The 19,000-nt window shown below is 53.3% G+C and overlaps 1 protein-coding gene across 1 annotated transcript in view; it reads right to left on the bottom strand.

The window, feature by feature from the left end:
• Nucleotides 1–17,886, bottom strand: part of LOC128948117 (Fc receptor-like protein 2) — a 47,525-nt gene extending 29,639 nt beyond the window's left edge. The window contains exons 1-7 of the mRNA XM_054292704.1: nt 17,856–17,886; nt 17,235–17,255; nt 16,916–17,146; nt 16,480–16,685; nt 15,965–15,975; nt 10,694–10,709; nt 10,209–10,242 (exon numbers count right to left, since the gene is read on the bottom strand). Of these exons, the coding sequence (XP_054148679.1) occupies nt 10,209–10,242; nt 10,694–10,709; nt 15,965–15,975; nt 16,480–16,685; nt 16,916–17,146; nt 17,235–17,255; nt 17,856–17,886 (550 nt within the window). The remainder of the gene's footprint in view (nt 1–10,208; nt 10,243–10,693; nt 10,710–15,964; nt 15,976–16,479; nt 16,686–16,915; nt 17,147–17,234; nt 17,256–17,855) is intronic.
• Nucleotides 17,887–19,000: the final 1,114 nt, after the last annotated feature.

The raw sequence follows: 19,000 nt of genomic DNA on the forward strand, positions 1-19,000 counted from the left end.
AGCTCTAAAGCTGCCGGAATCAAAGCCAAGGGGGCAGGGGGGGACCCTCAGGTGCTGGCTGCCCCCTGGGGCTGGCCAGAGCAGGGCTGGGCAATGGCCATCTCTGTGCAGTGGGGCTGGGCCATGGCTGGGCCCCACCCTTGGATGGCCACTCCAACAACATCAGCCACTCCACAATACACACCACTGTCCCAACAACAAACCAATATTTAATCAACAATATAGTCAATAATGTAATAGCAATTCATATAATATCCAGCGAAAGTCAACTTCCATTAACTTGTTTCTCACAACACATACTAGTGAAGAACTGTTATTCCTGTTCCCACATCTTTAACTAAAAGCCCTGTAATTTCAAAGGTATAATAGGTCAGAGAAGAGTGGGTCATATTTTCCCTTCCAAGGGAGGTTCCCACCTTGTTCACCTTCCTCGACAGAGCTGAAGAAAGAAACACCATTTCTGCCAGTTTAACCAAAGAGCTGCATTTTTGTCCCAGGAGCTGGGAACCAGGTCCTGTGCCCCCTTGGAACTGGGATGGGCACCAGTAAGCCACCTTAGTGGGAGCACTGGGAGGGGGATTGCAGAGCCACTAAGCACACTGGGGTTAAGAGGAACAAATCTGATTTTGATTTACGTCTCAACATATGCTACACATGAGGTGGAAAATGACTCTGTGGATTGTTCATGCGCGGGGAACCCTCCCTGGCGAGGCTTCACGTAACAGAGAGTCAGGGGAGAGAAAGCTTCAGTGATCGGGCTGTGAGTGACTCCCACTGGCTGGTGGGAAAGATCCCTGGGAAAAATGTCTGGGAAAAAATGCCCAGAAATCGGGCTGTGGGAGGAACCTTTACATAGAAAAGCAGCAAAGTGTGATACAACAAGAGCATTTTGCTTTGGGTTTCTTGTAGGGATCGGGGGCTCACTCGGAGGGTCAGTTTGGCCCTCCTCCCCTGTGGGTTTGACATTCTCTGAACCTGAGAGAAGCAGTAAGAGAAGCAAAGAACGATCCAAACAATTTTTATCTCATTTACCGCTCCTGTGTTTTTCACAAGTGGAATGCATGGTGGAAGATTGTTTACCTGAAGGGAATTGCTAATTGGATTCTGGTGTGAGTGTTTTGATTCACTGACCAGTTGAATCCAGGTGTGTGTGTGTCGGGACTGTTGGCTGACAGTCATGAGATTGTGTGCAGTGGAGTGCTTGGCAGATTCAGTTTAGATGTAATGTAATATAATATAGAATAATATAGTGTAATAGAGTACTTAATAAGCCTTCTGATAAGATGGAATCACATGCATCATTCCTCCCGGACATCGGGCAAAAATATTTGTCGGAGGAAGGAGACCCAGACACCAATTGGTTCATCCAAGTCCAATTTATTGATTGAATACAGCGGGTTAAATACAGTTCTTAATAAGCTTCATACATATTGCAAAAGTTGAGCTCAGGATTGGTTAGTTACATATCAGCAACTACACCTACTTCTACATTCTTGTGCTTATTCTTTTGTTACATTCTGCAGATATTCAGGACTAATCTCACCTCCCTTTCCTCATGTTGCAGCAAGGTCATCCGGCATTCTTGCCTGTCAGCAGTCACTGAATCAGAGACTGCTGTCCTCCCTTTCGAGCTTAACCAGCGGCATTATGTCAGGATGGCCTTTCTCACTTAACCATTTATTAACAATATTCTCCACATTTCTCCCGTTTTCTTCTTGAGCAAGGAGATTAGTGTGCCAAGTTTTCTCTATCATACGGTCAACCATGTTTTGAATACAAGTAAAAATACAAGGCAAAATAAGCAAAACCAGTAAAACTACACCCAGTAGTCCTATAGCATAGATCACAAGGTTTCTCAGCCATGGCCCAAGTCCTAAGTTTTTAAGCCGCTCATCAATTCCTAAACCTTCTTCTTCCTTGAGATTGTGAAGTCCTTGTTGTAATTCTTTTATCTTAGTGTGAATAGACACCGAATGATCAGACAAATTCATGCAACAAATATCACCGATACTCCCCCCTTCACCTTTTCCTCCTGGTGGTTCTTCTTCCCTGTCCGCAATCATTCTTCCCTGCTTCTCTTCTTCCACGAGGCAGCTCATTCCTGCTCGTCCTGGATGTTCCTTCATTGCCTCCCTGACGGAGCAGATGCTGCCTGTACACACCCGCCGCCTCTGCCGCGTTTCCTGTGCTGCCCACAGCACCGAGACTGCTGCACCTGCCCACCGCAGCCCCAGCCCGCGGCAGCCAGCCCAGAGCCACCAGTGCCGCAGCACCAGCCCGCAGCCAGCCTGCAGCAGCCAGCCTGCAGCCATCGCTCGCCCATGCCACAGACATGCAGGTGCCATCCTTGGAAATCACGCTCAGCCACTCACAAAAGCCATGTGGGCTCGTCCTGGCTTGCAGCACACACACTCCATCTGCCCAGCTGATGCCCACAGAGCGCCCGGGCTCCTTGCGATAACACTGTCCCTGTCTTCTGTTTCTCTCTCTATCCTTTTCCCTTTCTACTCCCTTCTCTCCCCCACTGGGAAGAACACTTAGCCTCCTTTATCAATAAACCATTCTCAGATATAATATTGCCATGTTTGTGCTTCATTTTCACCTTAGAAGCCTTTCAGCAAGAATCCTCCCCGACTCCCCCTTTTAAAGCGGGATGGGACAGGGGTAGTGGGAGGGAGAATGGGGAAGACCTGGGTGCACTGCAAGCACTGTGGGGAGAGAATGGGGCAGTCCCTGAGGGTACTTGGCCACTTGGATGGGGCTGGGGAGCCCCCGCAGGTACGAGCAAAGGGATGGGGGAGCCCTTGTGGGTACTGGGAGAGGAAATGGGGAGCACAGGGTGCCCTGTGTAGCCTCTCCCTGAGCCATGAGCACCTCCCTTAGAAGGTTGGGCAACCACAGGAGGCATGGAGGGAGCACCCCCCGTGTCACCCAGTGCCTCCCGCTTCCCAGAGCATCACAACTTTTGGTGTAGATTGTCATAGATGTCACTGGGTTCCCACGGTTGCCTTTGCAGCTCCATGTACGTCGCCTGAGGATCCTCCACTGGGGGTGCCAGGGGGTCTGGGGGGTCCCTGTGGGAATAAGGGGGTGTGTGGAAGGGGATGGGAGATGCTGGGGGTTTGGGTGTATCATGGCTGGAGGCTGCACTCACCCTTCCTGGTGCTTCCTGGCATCTGCAAAGGAAAACTGGAGGGGTTACTTTGGAGACCCAGGGGCCCCCATTCACTCTTGGAAATGCTGAACCACCACCAGACACACGATTCTCCCCAGTCCCCCCAGAATCCCTGATACCCCCTCAGTGTCCCTGACCCACCCCACTTGCACCAACACCCTGAGCCCCCAGAACCCTGAGCCCAGCAGGGAGGGGGACCCCTGATAGAACCCCAGCATTCCTGCAGGACCCTCCAACAGCTCCCCAGGGCTCTGAGCCATGGTCACTGTGTGCTCAGCCTCTCACAAGTCAGGGGCTGTTGTTGCTGCCCTATGGCCCCCTTCTCTGGGGGTCTTCCCACCCCTCCCCACAACCCCTGTCCTCTCATTGTCACCCACCCACACAGTGCCACCAGTGCCAGGCCACAATGACACCCAAAAGCAGGAGCAGGAACAAAAGGGCCCCACTGACCCCTGCGCCCACTGCAAGAAACAGAGGGGGACACATCAGGATCACCCATCACCCCAGGGTTCCTGCACTCCCTGGTGACCACATGTGTCCCCACCTGTGTCCCTGTGTCTCTGTGTCCCGCGGTGTCACCTCCAGGACACCTGGGGTAATGGTGGCATTGTACCGGGGCACTGCGGGGACACAGACAGGGCTGAAGCCCCACAGGGAGGGTCTGGCAGACAGTGTGAGGAGATTGGCACGAGGGGATATGTGTGGTGGGGCATGTTGGGGATATTGTCACGCCATGGACGGGTGAAGGGACACAGGGCAGTGATGGAAGGACCAAGAAATTGTCTGGGGGACATAGAGGTACCCAGGCAGGGGACCCGAGGAGGCTGTGGGTGCTCACTGTGCCCATCCCTGCACTCACTATGCACTGGGACACGGAGCCAGGCATCGGTCTTGTGTACAGCCCCACACTCGGAGTGCACCTGGCAGCTGTAATTCCACGAGTGGGAGACCCCCACAGCAGAATCCAGCAGCTGCGGGAACCCCTGCGTGTCTCCACCACCTGCCCGTCTTGGTAGAACACTGTCGGAGAATGACTTAAAGAAAAGGCCATGAGACATACAATTGAGAGAAAAGTATAGGGGAAAAGTAAAGCAGTTTCTAACAGTTCTCAGCCTTCTGATTTGTATAAACAATTAGACTCTCTCAAGCATCATTCTATAAACAATAAAGTTCTCAGATTGTCTTCCCATAACAAGCAGAACACCGTCTCTGGGAAGGCCTGCCATCCTGAGAACAGATGTAGAAGTTTTGGGAACACTGGTTTCTGTTTTAGTTTCTGGTTTCTGTTTTGGTTTCTGTTTTTAATAAACAATTGTAGGTATTCTAAAACAAAGGGAGTGGTTAGAAGTTTCTCTGTTAGCCTATCATGAAATTGGATTACAGAATATTCATGGCGTTCGTTAGCACTGTTATTTAAGGTGATGGATTGATCAATAAAGTTGGAGTTCGATGCATTACCAGGATGGTCGATTCTCCCCTTCACTTCAATATATGGTGACCTCCGACCGTGATAGCGAACACCACGGGGAAGCGAACGCCACGCGAAGTGAAGCCAGGTTCGGGTTCCGTAAGATCGAAACTGCAGCCGGAACGGCAAAGAAGCGCGGAAGACAAAGCGGAGGGTAACCCGCCGGCCCGCGCCGCGCTGCGAGCGACTATACAGATAGGCTCGTCCGATACATGTGGCCGCGACCTTGATTTGAAGAGCTGCAACATGCGCACATAGGTATGGAAAGGCAAGCCGCATATGAACTTTTTATTACCCTTTTGCAAAAACGGCAAATTAAGGGAATAGATTTACAGAAAGAATTACCGGGTCTTTTAGCTTATGGCCTAGAAAGGGGGATCTTTATAAATCCTCACACAGTTCACGAATTGTCTGAGTGGCGTAAATTTGGTGATTTATTGTGGCAGGCTACGTTAGATGATGATAAAACTGCTAAGAAGTGGGGTAAATTATGGCGGGTCGTTAACACCGAGCTTTTGCAAATTCAAGCCGAAAAAAGGGCTGCTCATCATGCCACTGCTGCTCACGGTCGTAACAAACACTACGATCAAGATAGGGAATTTGATAAGAACGCGGGAACTCCTCTTGGCCCCGCGACGCGGACAGTTTTATTACCTGCTTCACTGCCTCCCTCGGAAAGCCAGGCTATGAGTCACACTATGAGCCAGGCGCAGACCGCCTCGCTGCCCGCCGCGCAGCTCCCCTTAACGGGCCAGGCTACAAGCCCGGCTACGAGCCAGCCTACAAACCAGGCTACGCAGACTGCTTTATTACCTGCTTCGCAGCCCCCCCTAACGAGCCAAGCTCCGCGGGGTGCCTTGTTGTCTGCTTTGCCGCAGGCTACACAGAGCACTTTTGACTCTCCCGTACCTGCTGCGTCTCAGCAGCTGGGGCCCAATACGTGTACTCCGTTCCCGACAAGCAATCAGCCGGTCCCTGGGTCGGAAAGCGGCTTGGCGGCGGCGATTGCAAGGGAAAGACGGGACGCGTGGGCTGCCCTGGCCAAAGATGCAATTGACAAGGGAGATCAAGAGCTGATAAGTTCGGCTCGGGAACTGGCTTGTCCGGTTGTCTTTAACCCTCAGGCTGGTGGAGGAATTCAAGCCGCAATTAGTGCTCTTGACTGGGAATTGTTATCTCAATTGCAAGCTGCTGTTAGTCAGTTTGGACTTGGAAGCGGACCAGCTAAGCAAATGCTTGATTATATTTTTAACACCAGTATCCTCATCGTTAATGATTGTCTTGGCATAGTTAAATTAATCTTTACCCGCCATCAACAATTGCTGTTTAATGATCATTGGCGGATACTTGTCAGTGAGTGTGTGGTAGTTCAAAGACAGTCGGGTGACCCCTTGCATGGCGTCACTGTTGATGAACTTATGGGTCTGGGACGTTTCCTTCGTACTGATGCACAAGCTTTAATAGGTCAAGAAAAGTGCCGGGAGGCAATGCGGTTAGTCAGACTCGCAATAGACATGGTGAAGGAACAGGGAGAGATACCAGTGTCTATAGGAATTAAGCAAGGCAGAGATGAGTCATTTGGCATTTTTGTTGATAAAGCTGCTGCTGCTGCAATTGAAAGAGCTGGCGTGCCAGAATATTTGCGCGAGGTCCTACTCAGGCAGTGTGTCCTTCAAAATAGTAATTCTGCTACTAGAAACATACTTAATGCTTTAGGTGCAGATTGGACTGTAGAGGAAGCATTAGAGAGGATGGCTCTTATTCCTACCGGGCAGCAGGCTTTTGTGGTAGATGCACTCAAACAGATAGGAACAGGTTTGCAAGAACAGGCAAGGTCCTCTCAGAGTCAGGTGTTAGCCGCTTTTGCACCTCTTCAAACGTCCGCTGCGTTTGCAGCATCGAATAAAGAGGGCCGCACGAAATGCTGCCGATGCCAAGGCACGGGCCGCTTGCGCCGGGAATGCCAAGCACCATCAGAAGTCATCGCTGCATCATCGGTACTCTTTCCTGCCTCTAACCCTCCGCAGCAGGGAGCCTCTAATCCTCCGCAACAGGGAGCCTTCAACCCGACACCACAGGGAGCCACCGCTGGCGAAGCCGAACTGTCGCGTAGGGAGTGACCCGCAGCGCAAAGCAGAGATGAATTGGCAAAAGGTCGTAACAGGACTTTGGGCTTATGACTACGGTAAAGGGATTTTCCATATGGTTTACGGATTAACGGAAATGTGTGAATTCGGTGATTTATGGTAGAATTGCAGTGCTGTGCTACTCCGAACTCGGCACGGGCGCGCTGGAGGCAGCGGTGGGAAGATCAAAAGCCGCCGCCGCAGGAGCCGCCACGCGGGAGCGGCCGCGCCGCCCCGAGAGCGGAGCCGCCGCCGCAGAAACCAAGCCGCGCCACCCCGAGAGCCACGCTGGAAGTGAACAAAGAGCGCCGCGGGGGGAGCGACCGGAGCCGCATCGCCCTCATGTGTGAACTGGGGGCCAGATGTCCACGGGCGGCCAGTTGCTGCTTGGGAACAGTAACTGGACATCAGAGAGCAGGTGATGGAGGAGCAATCATGCTGTGCATTGATAGTTTTCGTCCTGCTGTTTAGATCGACCGACATCTTTTTTGGGCTCTGATGAGCGTCCAGCGCCATCCATTTTCAGGGCTAGTTGATTCGACAAGCGAGTTGTCACACACTCCTTAGCGGATTCTGACTTCAGAGTGCTTTTTCGAGCGGGAGCGCTTCTCCCTCCGCCCCGTAACTGGCAGGAGCTACAGTTTGAGATTTAACAGCCGTAATAACTGTGACTCTTGTCAACAAAAGAAAAGATTCCTATTGCAATTAAAAGATTAGTGAAACTAAACAAGCAACACCAAGGACTGTTGCTGTCAGGATGTTTTTCACCTAAGTTAGAGAGATCTTTTGTTCTCCCCAGCACAAACTGTAAAGCAGATCAGCGTAAATGAATGCAGGAGTCAAATTTCGACCGATTTGGCTCGGCATTGGTTATGCTGTCTTGGAAACACCTGTATTACCAGAGACTTTGAACATCAGAAGCCCGGATGGCTGGGCCGGTGGAACATTAGACTTTAAAGCTGTGTTTTGAAAAGTTTAAAAATGTTGAGATGTGTTGGATTGATTGTATGAGTGAGATGTTGTGAGTGTGTTTTTGGTATAAATGCTGCAGCAAAGACGTGAGAAAGGTTGTTTTGGTTGAGTGTTTTGGAGTCAGGCCTGTGAGTGAGTGATAGTAAATGTTATATATTATTTCTATAGCAAGTTTTATCTGTTATTAAGTAGTTTAAGTTAAGTTATCAATTAAGTGCCATTAAATGTTAAGGTTAAGTTTGTTGAGCTTGTTTTCGGTTGGGTTCAAGGTCTTCTAAGTTTAAATTATATATAGGTTTGAGTTGTGTGGGATTTGAAGAAAATTAATTTTTGTTAAGTATTATTAAGTAAGTTAAGTTAGATTCTGTTAAGTTTGAATTAGATTTAAGTGATTTTTACATGATTTGCAAATAAGTCTGTTAAGTCAAATATTTTAAGTGCTTTAAATTCATACTACTTTTCACCACTCCAAATTAACAAAGGACTGAGAATCACCCAGTTGATGCCATTTGAGCCAAATGACTAAAGGATTACAAACTGAAAACTGACTTTGAACATTTCTGGGAAGCTCATGAAAAAAGATGGATGTGATAAATTCAAGGACAGAAAGAATCATTTGCAGACTTTTTCACCTTCTATCCAGGTTCACATGAATGAAAACAGCTAACAGCTTTCTTTTCTTAGTCCAATTACCACCTGTCGTGCAATGCCTGATCAGGCCATAACACGCCGTTGCCGGATGACCAGAGAACTGATTGACATTATTGAATCATTATCATCTTTCCATATAAGAGGACCGGCAAAAGAGAACTGTTTTGAATATCACAGACTGAATTGTGCTGCTTGGGTTGCACTGTGTTGTGGGGGTTGTGATCAGTTGTTACTTTTTCATTTATGGTGCCACACCTGTAATTATAGGCATATCTGGGAACATAATTGGGAGCAGGCACTACGGAATGAGACAGGGCTAAACACTGCTTCAGCTTCAGACCTTTATAAATCTCATGAGCAAAAATCTTAGCTTATTATCGGTGGGAGGTACAGTGTATTTTGAAAAGGGGTTAAAGCTCAAAGTACATCATATATAGCCTCAATAAGATGTAGAAAACTCGTGCCTTTAACACAACATTCTGTTGTAGGCCCTATAAGAAGAGATCCCAATCAAGCATTAGATAATTGCAGTTCAGCTTTGATTACTCTAAATTTCAAAGGATGAGTCAGCATAAACAGACATGGGCTACTCTGGATTCATCTCTAAACCTGGAAATAGTGTCTAAACAGCTTTATAACCAGTGTAAAGGCTACTATTATGACACCTAGGAAATTACCCACAGGGATATTTTTAATTTGAGAAGATAGAGCCTGGAATGGAATACCAGCCCAAGCGCAGGGTGGATCTTGTTATTTAAGCAAGTTATCATTATTCTACCTCTGAGCACTGGTTCTGATCCTTCTCCACAGGATCACATTTCTGACTCTGAGTGTCCTGTTTGTCCTCAGGCCTTTGGTGCAGCTGAGCCCTGGCAGAGTGGGGTCTGTACTTTTGGAGTTTGTTATGAGGCCCACACGAAGCTGCTCTGAGGTTTAAAGTGTTGCCAAGCGTAGTGGATGAGTTCCCTTCTCTTTTCTTTGCCCCTGATAGTGAACAGGAGGTAATGTCTCCTCCACAAGAGTTTCTGTGAGGAAAAACTTCACCATTATCTTACCTTGTTGCATTCAAAAAATAGTCAGTAAGAAAATAGAGAAAACCTGGCAAACTAACCACTTTTCTCTCAAAGAAGAAAAAACGGGGGAAATGTCGGAGAATGACTTAAAGAAAAGGCCATGAGACATACAATTGAGAGAAAAGTATAGGGGAAAAGTAAAGCAGTTTCTAACAGTTCTCAGCCTTCTGATTTGTATAAACAATTAGACTCTCTCAAGCATCATTCTATAAACAATAAAGTTCTCAGATTGTCTTCCCATAACAAGCAGAACACCGTCTCTGGGAAGGCCTGCCATCCTGAGAACAGATGTAGAAGTTTTGGGAACACTGGTTTCTGTTTTAGTTTCTGGTTTCTGTTTTGGTTTCTGTTTTTAATAAACAATTGTAGGTATTCTAAAACAAAGGGAGTGGTTAGAAGTTTCTCTGTTAGCCTATCATGAAATTGGATTACAGAATATTCATGGCGTTCGTTAGCACTGTTATTTAAGGTGATGGATTGATCAATAAAGTTGGAGTTCGATGCATTACCAGGATGGTCGATTCTCCCCTTCACTTCAATAGAACACGTGCAGGAGGGGGGCTTGGGGCCGCAGGGGGCTGGGGGTGCTGAGAGTCAGGGGGGTCCCCTGGGTGGGCTCAGGGGGACCCTTTACCACCCACATAGGAAAGAGCTCAGGGCAGGAGATAGGAGGGAGACTTGTGGCCCCGAGTCTCTGGGGACGGGCTGTGGAGGTTTCAGGATGGGGGCTGTGGGATTCTCACCCTGCACTGTCACTGTCACCGGCGCGGACTCCTTCTACCCCCAGCAGTCCATCCAGCCCCTGCAGCTGTAGCGGCCACTGTGGTGCAGCTGCAGAGGGGACAGGGACAGCTGGGTCCCATTGTCGTGCCCCTCCAGTTCTTTCTCCTCATGGTAGAAGGACACTGAGGTGACCGTGTTGTTCCACCAGCCCCAGCAGCGCAGTGTGACCATGTGCCCCTCCACCAGCGCCCGTGTTGCCACCTGCAGCACCAGCCAGTCTGGGAGACAGAAGGGTCCTGTCACACCTGATGGCACCAGGTCCCCCCCCATTGGGTCACACTCAGTGCACCAGGGGTCCCCAATTTCAACACGGTTTCTCCCCCACTGGGATTCTCTGGCATGTCCCTAGAGCAGGAGACAGGCTCTGGTCACACCAAGGGGTTGACCCATGTAGCGGAGCCCACCCAGGACCCTAAGGGTGTGGTGGGTGCCAGGCTGGGGACACCCAAAACCTCCTCACCCTCTCTGACAATGATGGGCAGGCTGTGCCGTGTGCCGGGTCGGCAACACTGGTAGGTGCCTTTCCTGTTGACCTTGAAATGATCGCTTCTCTGCTGCCACAAGCGCTGTCCATCCTTGTATCAGGTGGTGGTACCAGCAGTCCTCGAGCCCTGGCAGGTCAGTGTCACACGGTCCCACAGTGCCGCCGGCCTCCAGGGGGGCTCCACCAGGAGCTGGGTGGTCTGGGCACCTGTGGGTGACCGAGGACACCAGCCTGTCATGGCCAGTGTGGGGCTGGGGACAGCAGGGTGGGGCCATGGCATCCCCCGAGGACTCACCAGCAAGGCCGAGGGTCTGGACTGGAAGGGAGAAGGGACAGGGCTCAGTGGGGGTGGCCCTGCAGGTACAGCAGCCCAGATGCTTGGGGTGTCAGGCTGTTTCCAAACTGTTGTCCCCATGGGGACAGCAGTTCTTGTGAGAAAATGTGTCTGGATGGTCTCTAAAAGATTTGGAGACTCCAGGTGACATGTCTGTGTCACAGCCACCCATGCACCACATCCTTGTGGCATGGGTGCCTTGGGCATAGGAATACCGAGGCCACTGGGGGCTGAGGCAGAACATGGGGACACTGTGGACACCCCGAGCACGAGGACACCACAGACACAGCCCATGCTGGTCCAGGTCACCCCCACCAGCTCATGATCCCATCCCCATGATCCCATCCCCATGGCCACATCCTCACCATTCTTGTCCCCTTCTGTCCTTGCATCCCAGTTCCCTTTCGCTATCCCCAGAGCTACCTGAGCCCAAAGGCACCACTTCCAGTATTCCTGTCCCCACGTCCCCATCCACAAATTTCTGCCCCCTCTTCCTGCCTTCCAAAGCCACCCTATATCAGTCGCTGTCCCACCAACCTCCACTGTGTGTAACAAGGACTGGCACTGACCCCACAGCCCCCCTGTGCCCCTCTCCCCTCCCCATCCCCGGGGTGTCAGGCCTGTGCTCGGGGCACTCACCCCACAGGAGCAGCGCCACCTTCCCGGCCATCCCAGTGTCCCCAACCATGTGGAGTGGCTGTCCCCTGGGTGGTGGCTCTTTGGCCAAAGGGGAAGGAAGCAAGGTCAAGTCTCGCCCTCATGTATAGGTGGCACCTGGTGGGGGCAGGGTGGCCACAAGCTGGGCACAGGCTGTGGGCAGGGTGGGGACAGGGTGGGGACAGGCCAGGTAGGACACAGTGGGACATGGGGTTCCCAGGAGTGGGGGGGTATCAGGGGGTTTTGCGGACCCAGGGAGGTGTGTCCTGAGAAATGGGAGTCCTTGGGGAATGCTAGGTCCTAGACACCCACCCTAGGGGGTGTCACTGGGGATGGGGAACCATGGGAATGGGGGTCTTCAGGGCTGGAGGGACTGTGGGATGGGAGCGCCATAGGAACATGGGCTCCAAGGATTTGTGGCCATGGGATGGGGCTGCTCGGGGAATGTAGGGGTCCTGTTGGAATGGGTATCCTGGGAGAATCAAGGTTCTGGGGGAAGGAGACTGTCAGTGGGTGGAATGAACAGGAGAGGGTTCCTTGGGAATGCTGTCTTGGGCCGTGGAGATCCTGGGGAATATCAGTATTGGGATAGGGGTTCCAGAGGAGGGAGAGACATAGGAAATGGGGTACCCATGATTTGATTTCCAAGGGAATGGAAGTCCCAGGGATGGGCAGTGGCTTGGTGAGCCTGTGGATCTCAGCTCCTTCCCTCTGAGAGGGCCTTTGATGGTATTCAGAGCAGGGATGCCTGGAAACCACCGCTGCAGGGGCAGCTGTAAGGGAACCAGTCCAGAAATGCAGAAATTGATAGTTTTGTCACTTTGCTCAATGGACTGCGAGAATCACAGAAATTGTGCCACAACAGTCTTCTCAACAACCTGACCTGGGTCCTCTTTCTCGAACAAGAACCTCATGGAAAGAATGTTTGTGTTCAGGCTGTGACCACCTGACAAGATTGAAAAGTGTGGAAATACCGAGCAGAAGATCTGGCCACGGCCATGGCGGGGCTGTGGGGAGTGACCCTGTCTGGATTCCAGGTGTTCCCAAAGCTGCTCCATCCCTGCCCTCCTCACATGCGTGAAAGGCTGAGGGTATAAAGCCACCAGAGGTACTGCTGTGGACCCAAGACCTGCCTGGGGTCAGGTGCTGCCTTCCTTCCATTTGGGATCATGGAGAGCAGTCACGGGTGTTGTGCAGGGCGTGTGCCTGACCCCGGGACACTGCTACGCTGCCAGTGGGCACTGGGATCCAACCTGCTGCCTTGGCGGCTTCTGCCCGCTGCTGGTGGTTGTGCCGGGACCGATTGGTGCCCGTGAGTTTGCAAAAGGAGCGATTTCCCCTCCTCCCTCCTGCCCGAGGCCGCCATGGCTCCTGAGGGGATGGAGCTGGACCAGGGCGCCCCCTGCTGGCCGGGATTGCTCCCTGCAGCGCCCCCTGCTGGCCGGGAGTGCTCCCTGCCGCGCCCCCCACTGGCCGCGGTTATAACTGCCACAAAAACCAACAGCACTAAGTGGGAGGGAAAGTTCTGAGTTTGTGTTGTTCATTCTATTCTGCTTTATAAATTTCAGAGTAAGGAGCTGTTATTCCTTTCCTTGCACTATTGCCTTGAAGCCCCATGATTTTTGAAATTTAAAAAATTTTAGAGATAGGTTTTCTTTCTATTCCAGGAATGCTTCCAATTTCCTTTGCAGCTATTTTTCATTTACATTAGTTGCCAAATCCTCGCTTCTTGACTGGATGGGACAGACACCTTTGGAGCAGGCATGGTCAGGGACTTGGCCACCTTTTAAGCCAGCTGGGCCACCAAGGGCTTTTTAACCAAATGGCACTTCGGGTCATGTGATTGCTCAGGAGATGGCTTTGTCAGAGGGCACACTGGCCCCAGTGTGCCATGGCTGAAAGACTGGTGGACAGACAGCGCCCTGTTTCACAAAAAACAGGGCCTGACCCACCCCTGCCACGCACAGGTGTTGCAAAATGTCCCCAGATATTAAACTTTTCCTGTCTCTTACAACCCACCCTGTGCCATGGCCTGATCCCAACTGCCCTGGGAAAGGCAGAGGCTCAGCAACACCAACAGTGCCTTTGTGCCATCATCTTGTGGGAAACAGGGCAGAGGAGGTATTTGGGACAGGAGACAAGAGAATCCAGAGCCTCCTGAAGGCCACTTTGGCCATCAGAGCAAGGAAGGTCCAGGGCCTTGCCAGGTTCCTCTTGTGGAGGAAACATGCTGGGGACAGTGTCTGGGATTTGTTCCTTTTTAGTGGCTTCCACTGAAAATCGTTCCTTGTGTGACAATTTATACTCTCAACATCGTAGCTGTTGCTGTTGGCTTTATTCTCTCTCATTGCTGTTGGGATCTTTGTGCCTCCATGGGGAGTGGGAGGGGCAGTTTTTTCTGACAGCACACACACGAGTGGGTGCCCATGGGTGGGGACCCCCAGTGCCCCCCAGATTCCCCCAGTGTCACAGCACATTTCCATAGACGTCACCAGGTTCCTGCAGTCGCCCCTGGGGTCCCCGCAGCTCCGTGTAAGTCACCTGGGGATCCTGGAGAGTGGTGGCATGGGGGGACACTGTGAGAGACACGGGCTGTGGGATCTGGGTGGGGTGACACTCATGGGTGACGTGTCCCTCTGCTTCTGCTCCCCCCGTACTCAACCCCTGCCCTCTTGGTGACCACGATGTGGGTGTACAGCACCTCCCCCTCCTCTGGGGAGGTCTGGGGGGGGCCCTGAGGGAACACAGGGGATGTGGGGAAGGGAATGGGAGGGTTTGGGAGATTGGGATAAAAAAAAGAGTGTGGTTTGATCCCCCCACTCACCTTTCCTGCTGCTTCCTGGCAGCTGCAGAGGAAAGAGGGGAGGGGTGACTGCGGGGTCCCCAGGGCTCTGAATCCTCTCAGGATTCCCGAACTCCCATGGGACCCTCAATTTCTCACAGGGCCCCCAAGCTTCTCTGAAGCCCTCAAGAATTCATGAACCTCCCAGGCGCCCCCGACAAACTCAGCCTCGAGAACCCAAAGTCCGGATGGGACAGAGACTCCCAGACACCCCCAGGGCCCCTGAAAGAACCCCCAACATCCCTGCAGGACCCTTCAGTGTCCCCCCAAGCCTTCCAGGACCCCCAGACAAGGTCACAACTCTGGGGCTGTGGGTGCTGCCCTATCATTCCCCAACTCTGGGGGCCTCTACATCTCCCTGAGACCCCCATTTTCACCCACCCACACGGTGCCACCAGTGCCAGGCCACAATGACACCCACAAGCAGGAGCAGGAAGAAAAGGGCCCAACCAACCCCTGCGGCCACTGCAAGAAATAGAGGGGGACACATCAGAGTCACCCATTCCCCCAGGGGTCCTGCATCCCTGGTGACCTTGTGTGATCCCACCTGTGTCCCTATGTCCCTGTGTTTTCACCGTAAATTCCAGCTCAGGGCTGAGTGCCCGGAACACGCAGTGCCCGTCCTGTCCCAGCTGGTTGGTGGCCATGCACTAGTAGGTGCCCGAATGTCCCACATTGATGTCCCTGAGCTCCAGGAGGGGACCCCGGGCCACCTCCTGCCCATTGTGCAGCCAGGTGAAGGTGACAGGGGCTGAGCCCACCTGCACTGAGCAGCGCAGGGTCACGTTGCCACCTGCATGCACCTGGTGTGACAGGAGACCAGGGATGATGGTGGCATTGTCCACAGGCACTGTGGGGACACAGACAGGGTTGAGGCCATAGGGAGAGGTTGGCAGCCAGTGAGGGGGGATAGGGACAATGGGGATGGGGGTGATGGGGAATGTTGGGGATGGAGTCACATCAGAGATGGGTGAGGGGACAGACGCAAACGTGGGGGCACAAAAGAAAGGGGGACATGGACGTCCCCAGCCAGGGAACCCGAGGCATCTGTGGGGGCTCCCCATGCCCATCCCCATCCCCGCACTCACTATGCAGAGTGACACGGAGCCGAGCGCCGCTCTTCCGCATGGCCCCACCCTTGGAGTGCACCTGGCAGCTGTAATTCCCAGAGTGGGAGACCCCCACGGCGGGCACCAGCAGCTGCAGGGATCCCTGCGGGCCCCCCACCACCTTCCCGTCCTGATAGAACACGTGCAGGAGGGGGGCTCGGGGCCGCAGGGGGCTGGGGGTACTGAGGCAGCTGAGAGTCAGGGGGGACCCCTCAGTGGGCTGGGAGGCCCCCCCCAGCACTGGAACCATGAAGAGCTCAGGGAAGGAGAGGGGAGGTGAGGACTGTGACTCTGAGTCCACCTGGTAAGTGGCTTTGGGGGTGTCAGGAGATTGGAGTTCCAGCCGTGGGGGTGCTCACCGTGCACTATCACTGTCACTGGTGCCAACTGTGCCCACGGTGACACTTTGGTGTCCACCCAGCCCCTGCAACTGTGGGAGCCGCTGTGGTGCAGCTGCAGGGGGGACAGTGACAGCTTGGGGCCATTGAGGGACCTCTCCACCTCCTTGTCCCAATGGTAGAATTGCACTCCAGTGACCGGCATGTCCCACCACCACCGGCAGCGCAGTGTCACTGTTTACCCCTTCAGCAGCTCCCACGACGACACCTGCAGAACCAACCGGGCTGCAGGACACGGGGGTCCTGTCACACCGGGGGTCCCATTTTCATGGGGATCCCCCCATGGGATCACACTCAGAGCACCAAGAATCTCCAATTCCAACATGGATTCCCCCACACTGGGATGCTCTGGGATGCTCACCAAGCACTGTCACTGTCACGGACTCCTCCCACTCCAAATATCCCACCTGGCCCTTGCAGTGGTATCGGCCACTGTGGTTCAGCTGCAGAGGGGAGAGGGACAGCTTAGTCCCATCGTGGAGCCCTTCCAGTTCCTTCCCCTCACGGTAGAAGGACACCGAGGTGACTGGGTTGTTCCATCGGCCCCAGCAGCGCAGTGTCACTGTGTCCCCCTCCAGTAGTGCCTGTGCTGGCACCTGTAGCACCAGCCAGTCTGGGGGACAGAGAGGGCCTCTCAGACCTGATGGCACCGGGATCCCCCTATTGTGTCACAACCAGTGCATCAGGGGTTCCCAATTACCACATATTTTATCCAGCTCTGGGATGTCCCCAGAGCAGGGGACAGGTTCTGGTCACTCAGGCGGTGACTCATGGAACAGAGCACTCCCAGAGACCTTGAGGTCTCCGTGGGTGCCAGGCTGGGGACACCCAAACCCCACTCACCGACTAAGAAGTTCACAGGTGGGCTGAGCCCAGTGCCGGGACTGTCACAGCTGTAGGTGCCACTCTGGCTGACAGTGACGTGGTCCTGTCCCTGCTGCCCCCAGCACCGCCCATCCTTGTACCAGGTCATGGCTTTGGCGGTCCCCAAGCCCTGGCAGGTCAGTGTCACCTGGTCCCATAGCACCGCCGGCCTCCAAAGGGGCTCCACCAGGAGCTGGGTGGTCTGGGCACCTGTGGGTGACAGGGGACACCAGCCTGCCAGGGCCAGTGTAGGGCTGGGGACAGCGGGGTCGGGCCAAGGCATCCCCTGAGGACTCACCAGCGAGGCCGAGGGTCTGGGCTGGAAGGGAGAAGGGACAAGGCTCAGTGGGGATGGCACCATGGGGACCGCATTTCTTGCAGGAAAGTGTGTGTGGGTGGTTCCAAACAATTTTGAGTGGAGGGGGACATGCATGTGTCACAACAACCCGTGCCCCACATCCCTGTGGCACAGACATCTTGGGAACAGGGACACTGAGGCCCCCCTGGGCTGAGGCAGAACATGGGGACTTCGTGGACACCCTGGGCACGAGGACTCCACAGACACAGCCCATGCTAGCCCCGGTCATCCCCACCAGCTCATGATCCCATCCCCATGGCCACATCCTCACTGTTCTTGTCCCCTTCTGTCCCTGCATCCCAGTTCCCTTGTCCCTGTCTCCAGAGCTACCTGAGCCCAAATGGTGCCAGTCTCCACATTCCTGGCCCCACATACCCATCCCCAAATTCCTTCCTCCCTGTTCCTGTCCCCAAAGCCACCCTACATCGCTAGTTCCACCCAGGTCTGTGTGTAACATGGACTGGCACTGCTGGCTTTGGGGACTTCAAGGGACCCCATAGGCCCCCTGTTGCCCTCCCCTCCCTATCTCTGGCGTGTCAGGGCCGTGCCCAGGGCACTCACCCCACAGGAGCAGCGCCACCTTCCCGGCCATCCCGGTGTCCCCAGCCATGTGCACTGGCTGTCACTCGCTGCTGTGGCCACCGCTCCCCTGGCTGGCGGCTCTTTGAATGAAGGGGAAGGAAGCGAGGTCACATCTCAACCTTATGCGTAGGTGGCCCTTGGTGGGTGCAGGGTGGGGACAGGCTGGGGACAAGGCTGCATAGTCTGAGGACATGGTGGGGGATGGCGTTGCCCAGAGTAGGGGGCTCAGGGGATGTGGGGAACCAAGGATGGGTGTCCAGGAGAATAGGGTGTCAGTGGAATTGGGTGTCCATGCCTGGGGGGTTCCAGGGCTGGGGGTGCTGTGGAAACATGTTTCCCAGGGATTTGGGGTCATGGCATGTGGGTGCCAGGGTTGGGGGTTCAGAGGGAAAAGGAGACCCTGGGAATAAGGGTTCTGGGGGAAGAAGCAGCCCATGGAATGGCATGAAGGCAATGGTAGTGCTGGGCAAATACACTCCTGGGATGGTGGTCTTCAGGGACGAGAGACCAAGGTAATGGGGGTCCCATGGTTGGGTTCCCTGGAGAATGGGGGTGCCAGGGATGGGCAATGTCTGGGTGGGCACAGGGGTCAAAGCTGCTTCCAGGATTCCCTCAGATTTTGGGGTGACTCAGAACCCAGCACATTCCCCACAGTGCTCATGGCCAGGGAGCCAAGGTTGTCCTGGGAGGTTCTCGATCTCTGCCCCACACACTCCTGGGCTTTTTCCTGTCGCTCCCATTTCCCAGCTCAGTGACCTCAGCAAACATGTGATGACCATTTGGCTGAGACAAAATTACACATCCATAGAATAAAGGCAAGAATATTTTCCCACACCATTATTTTCCCAATAAAAAATAAATCAAACTCACAAGGTATAAAATTAGCTGGTTTATAGAATAGTTTGAATCATTGCTTTCCCAACAAGTCACTCACAATGAAAACACAAACAAATCACAAAGAAATGAGATTTGTTTTTCTCCCTGTAGGAGCCCCTTGCTGCATCCAACAGCAGCATTTGCTTGTGGATACCACAGAGTGCGTGGAATCTCCCTGAGTATCCAACAGCTCCATGGGATTGTTTCCTACCTGCTTGGCAGTAACCCAGCCCCTAAGGAAGCCTTTT

Source organism: Melozone crissalis, unplaced genomic scaffold, assembly GCF_028551555.1.
Source record: "Melozone crissalis strain CALT ecotype California unplaced genomic scaffold, PUWL_Pcris_2 ptg000114l_1, whole genome shotgun sequence".
Lineage (NCBI taxonomy): Eukaryota > Metazoa > Chordata > Aves > Passeriformes > Passerellidae > Melozone > Melozone crissalis.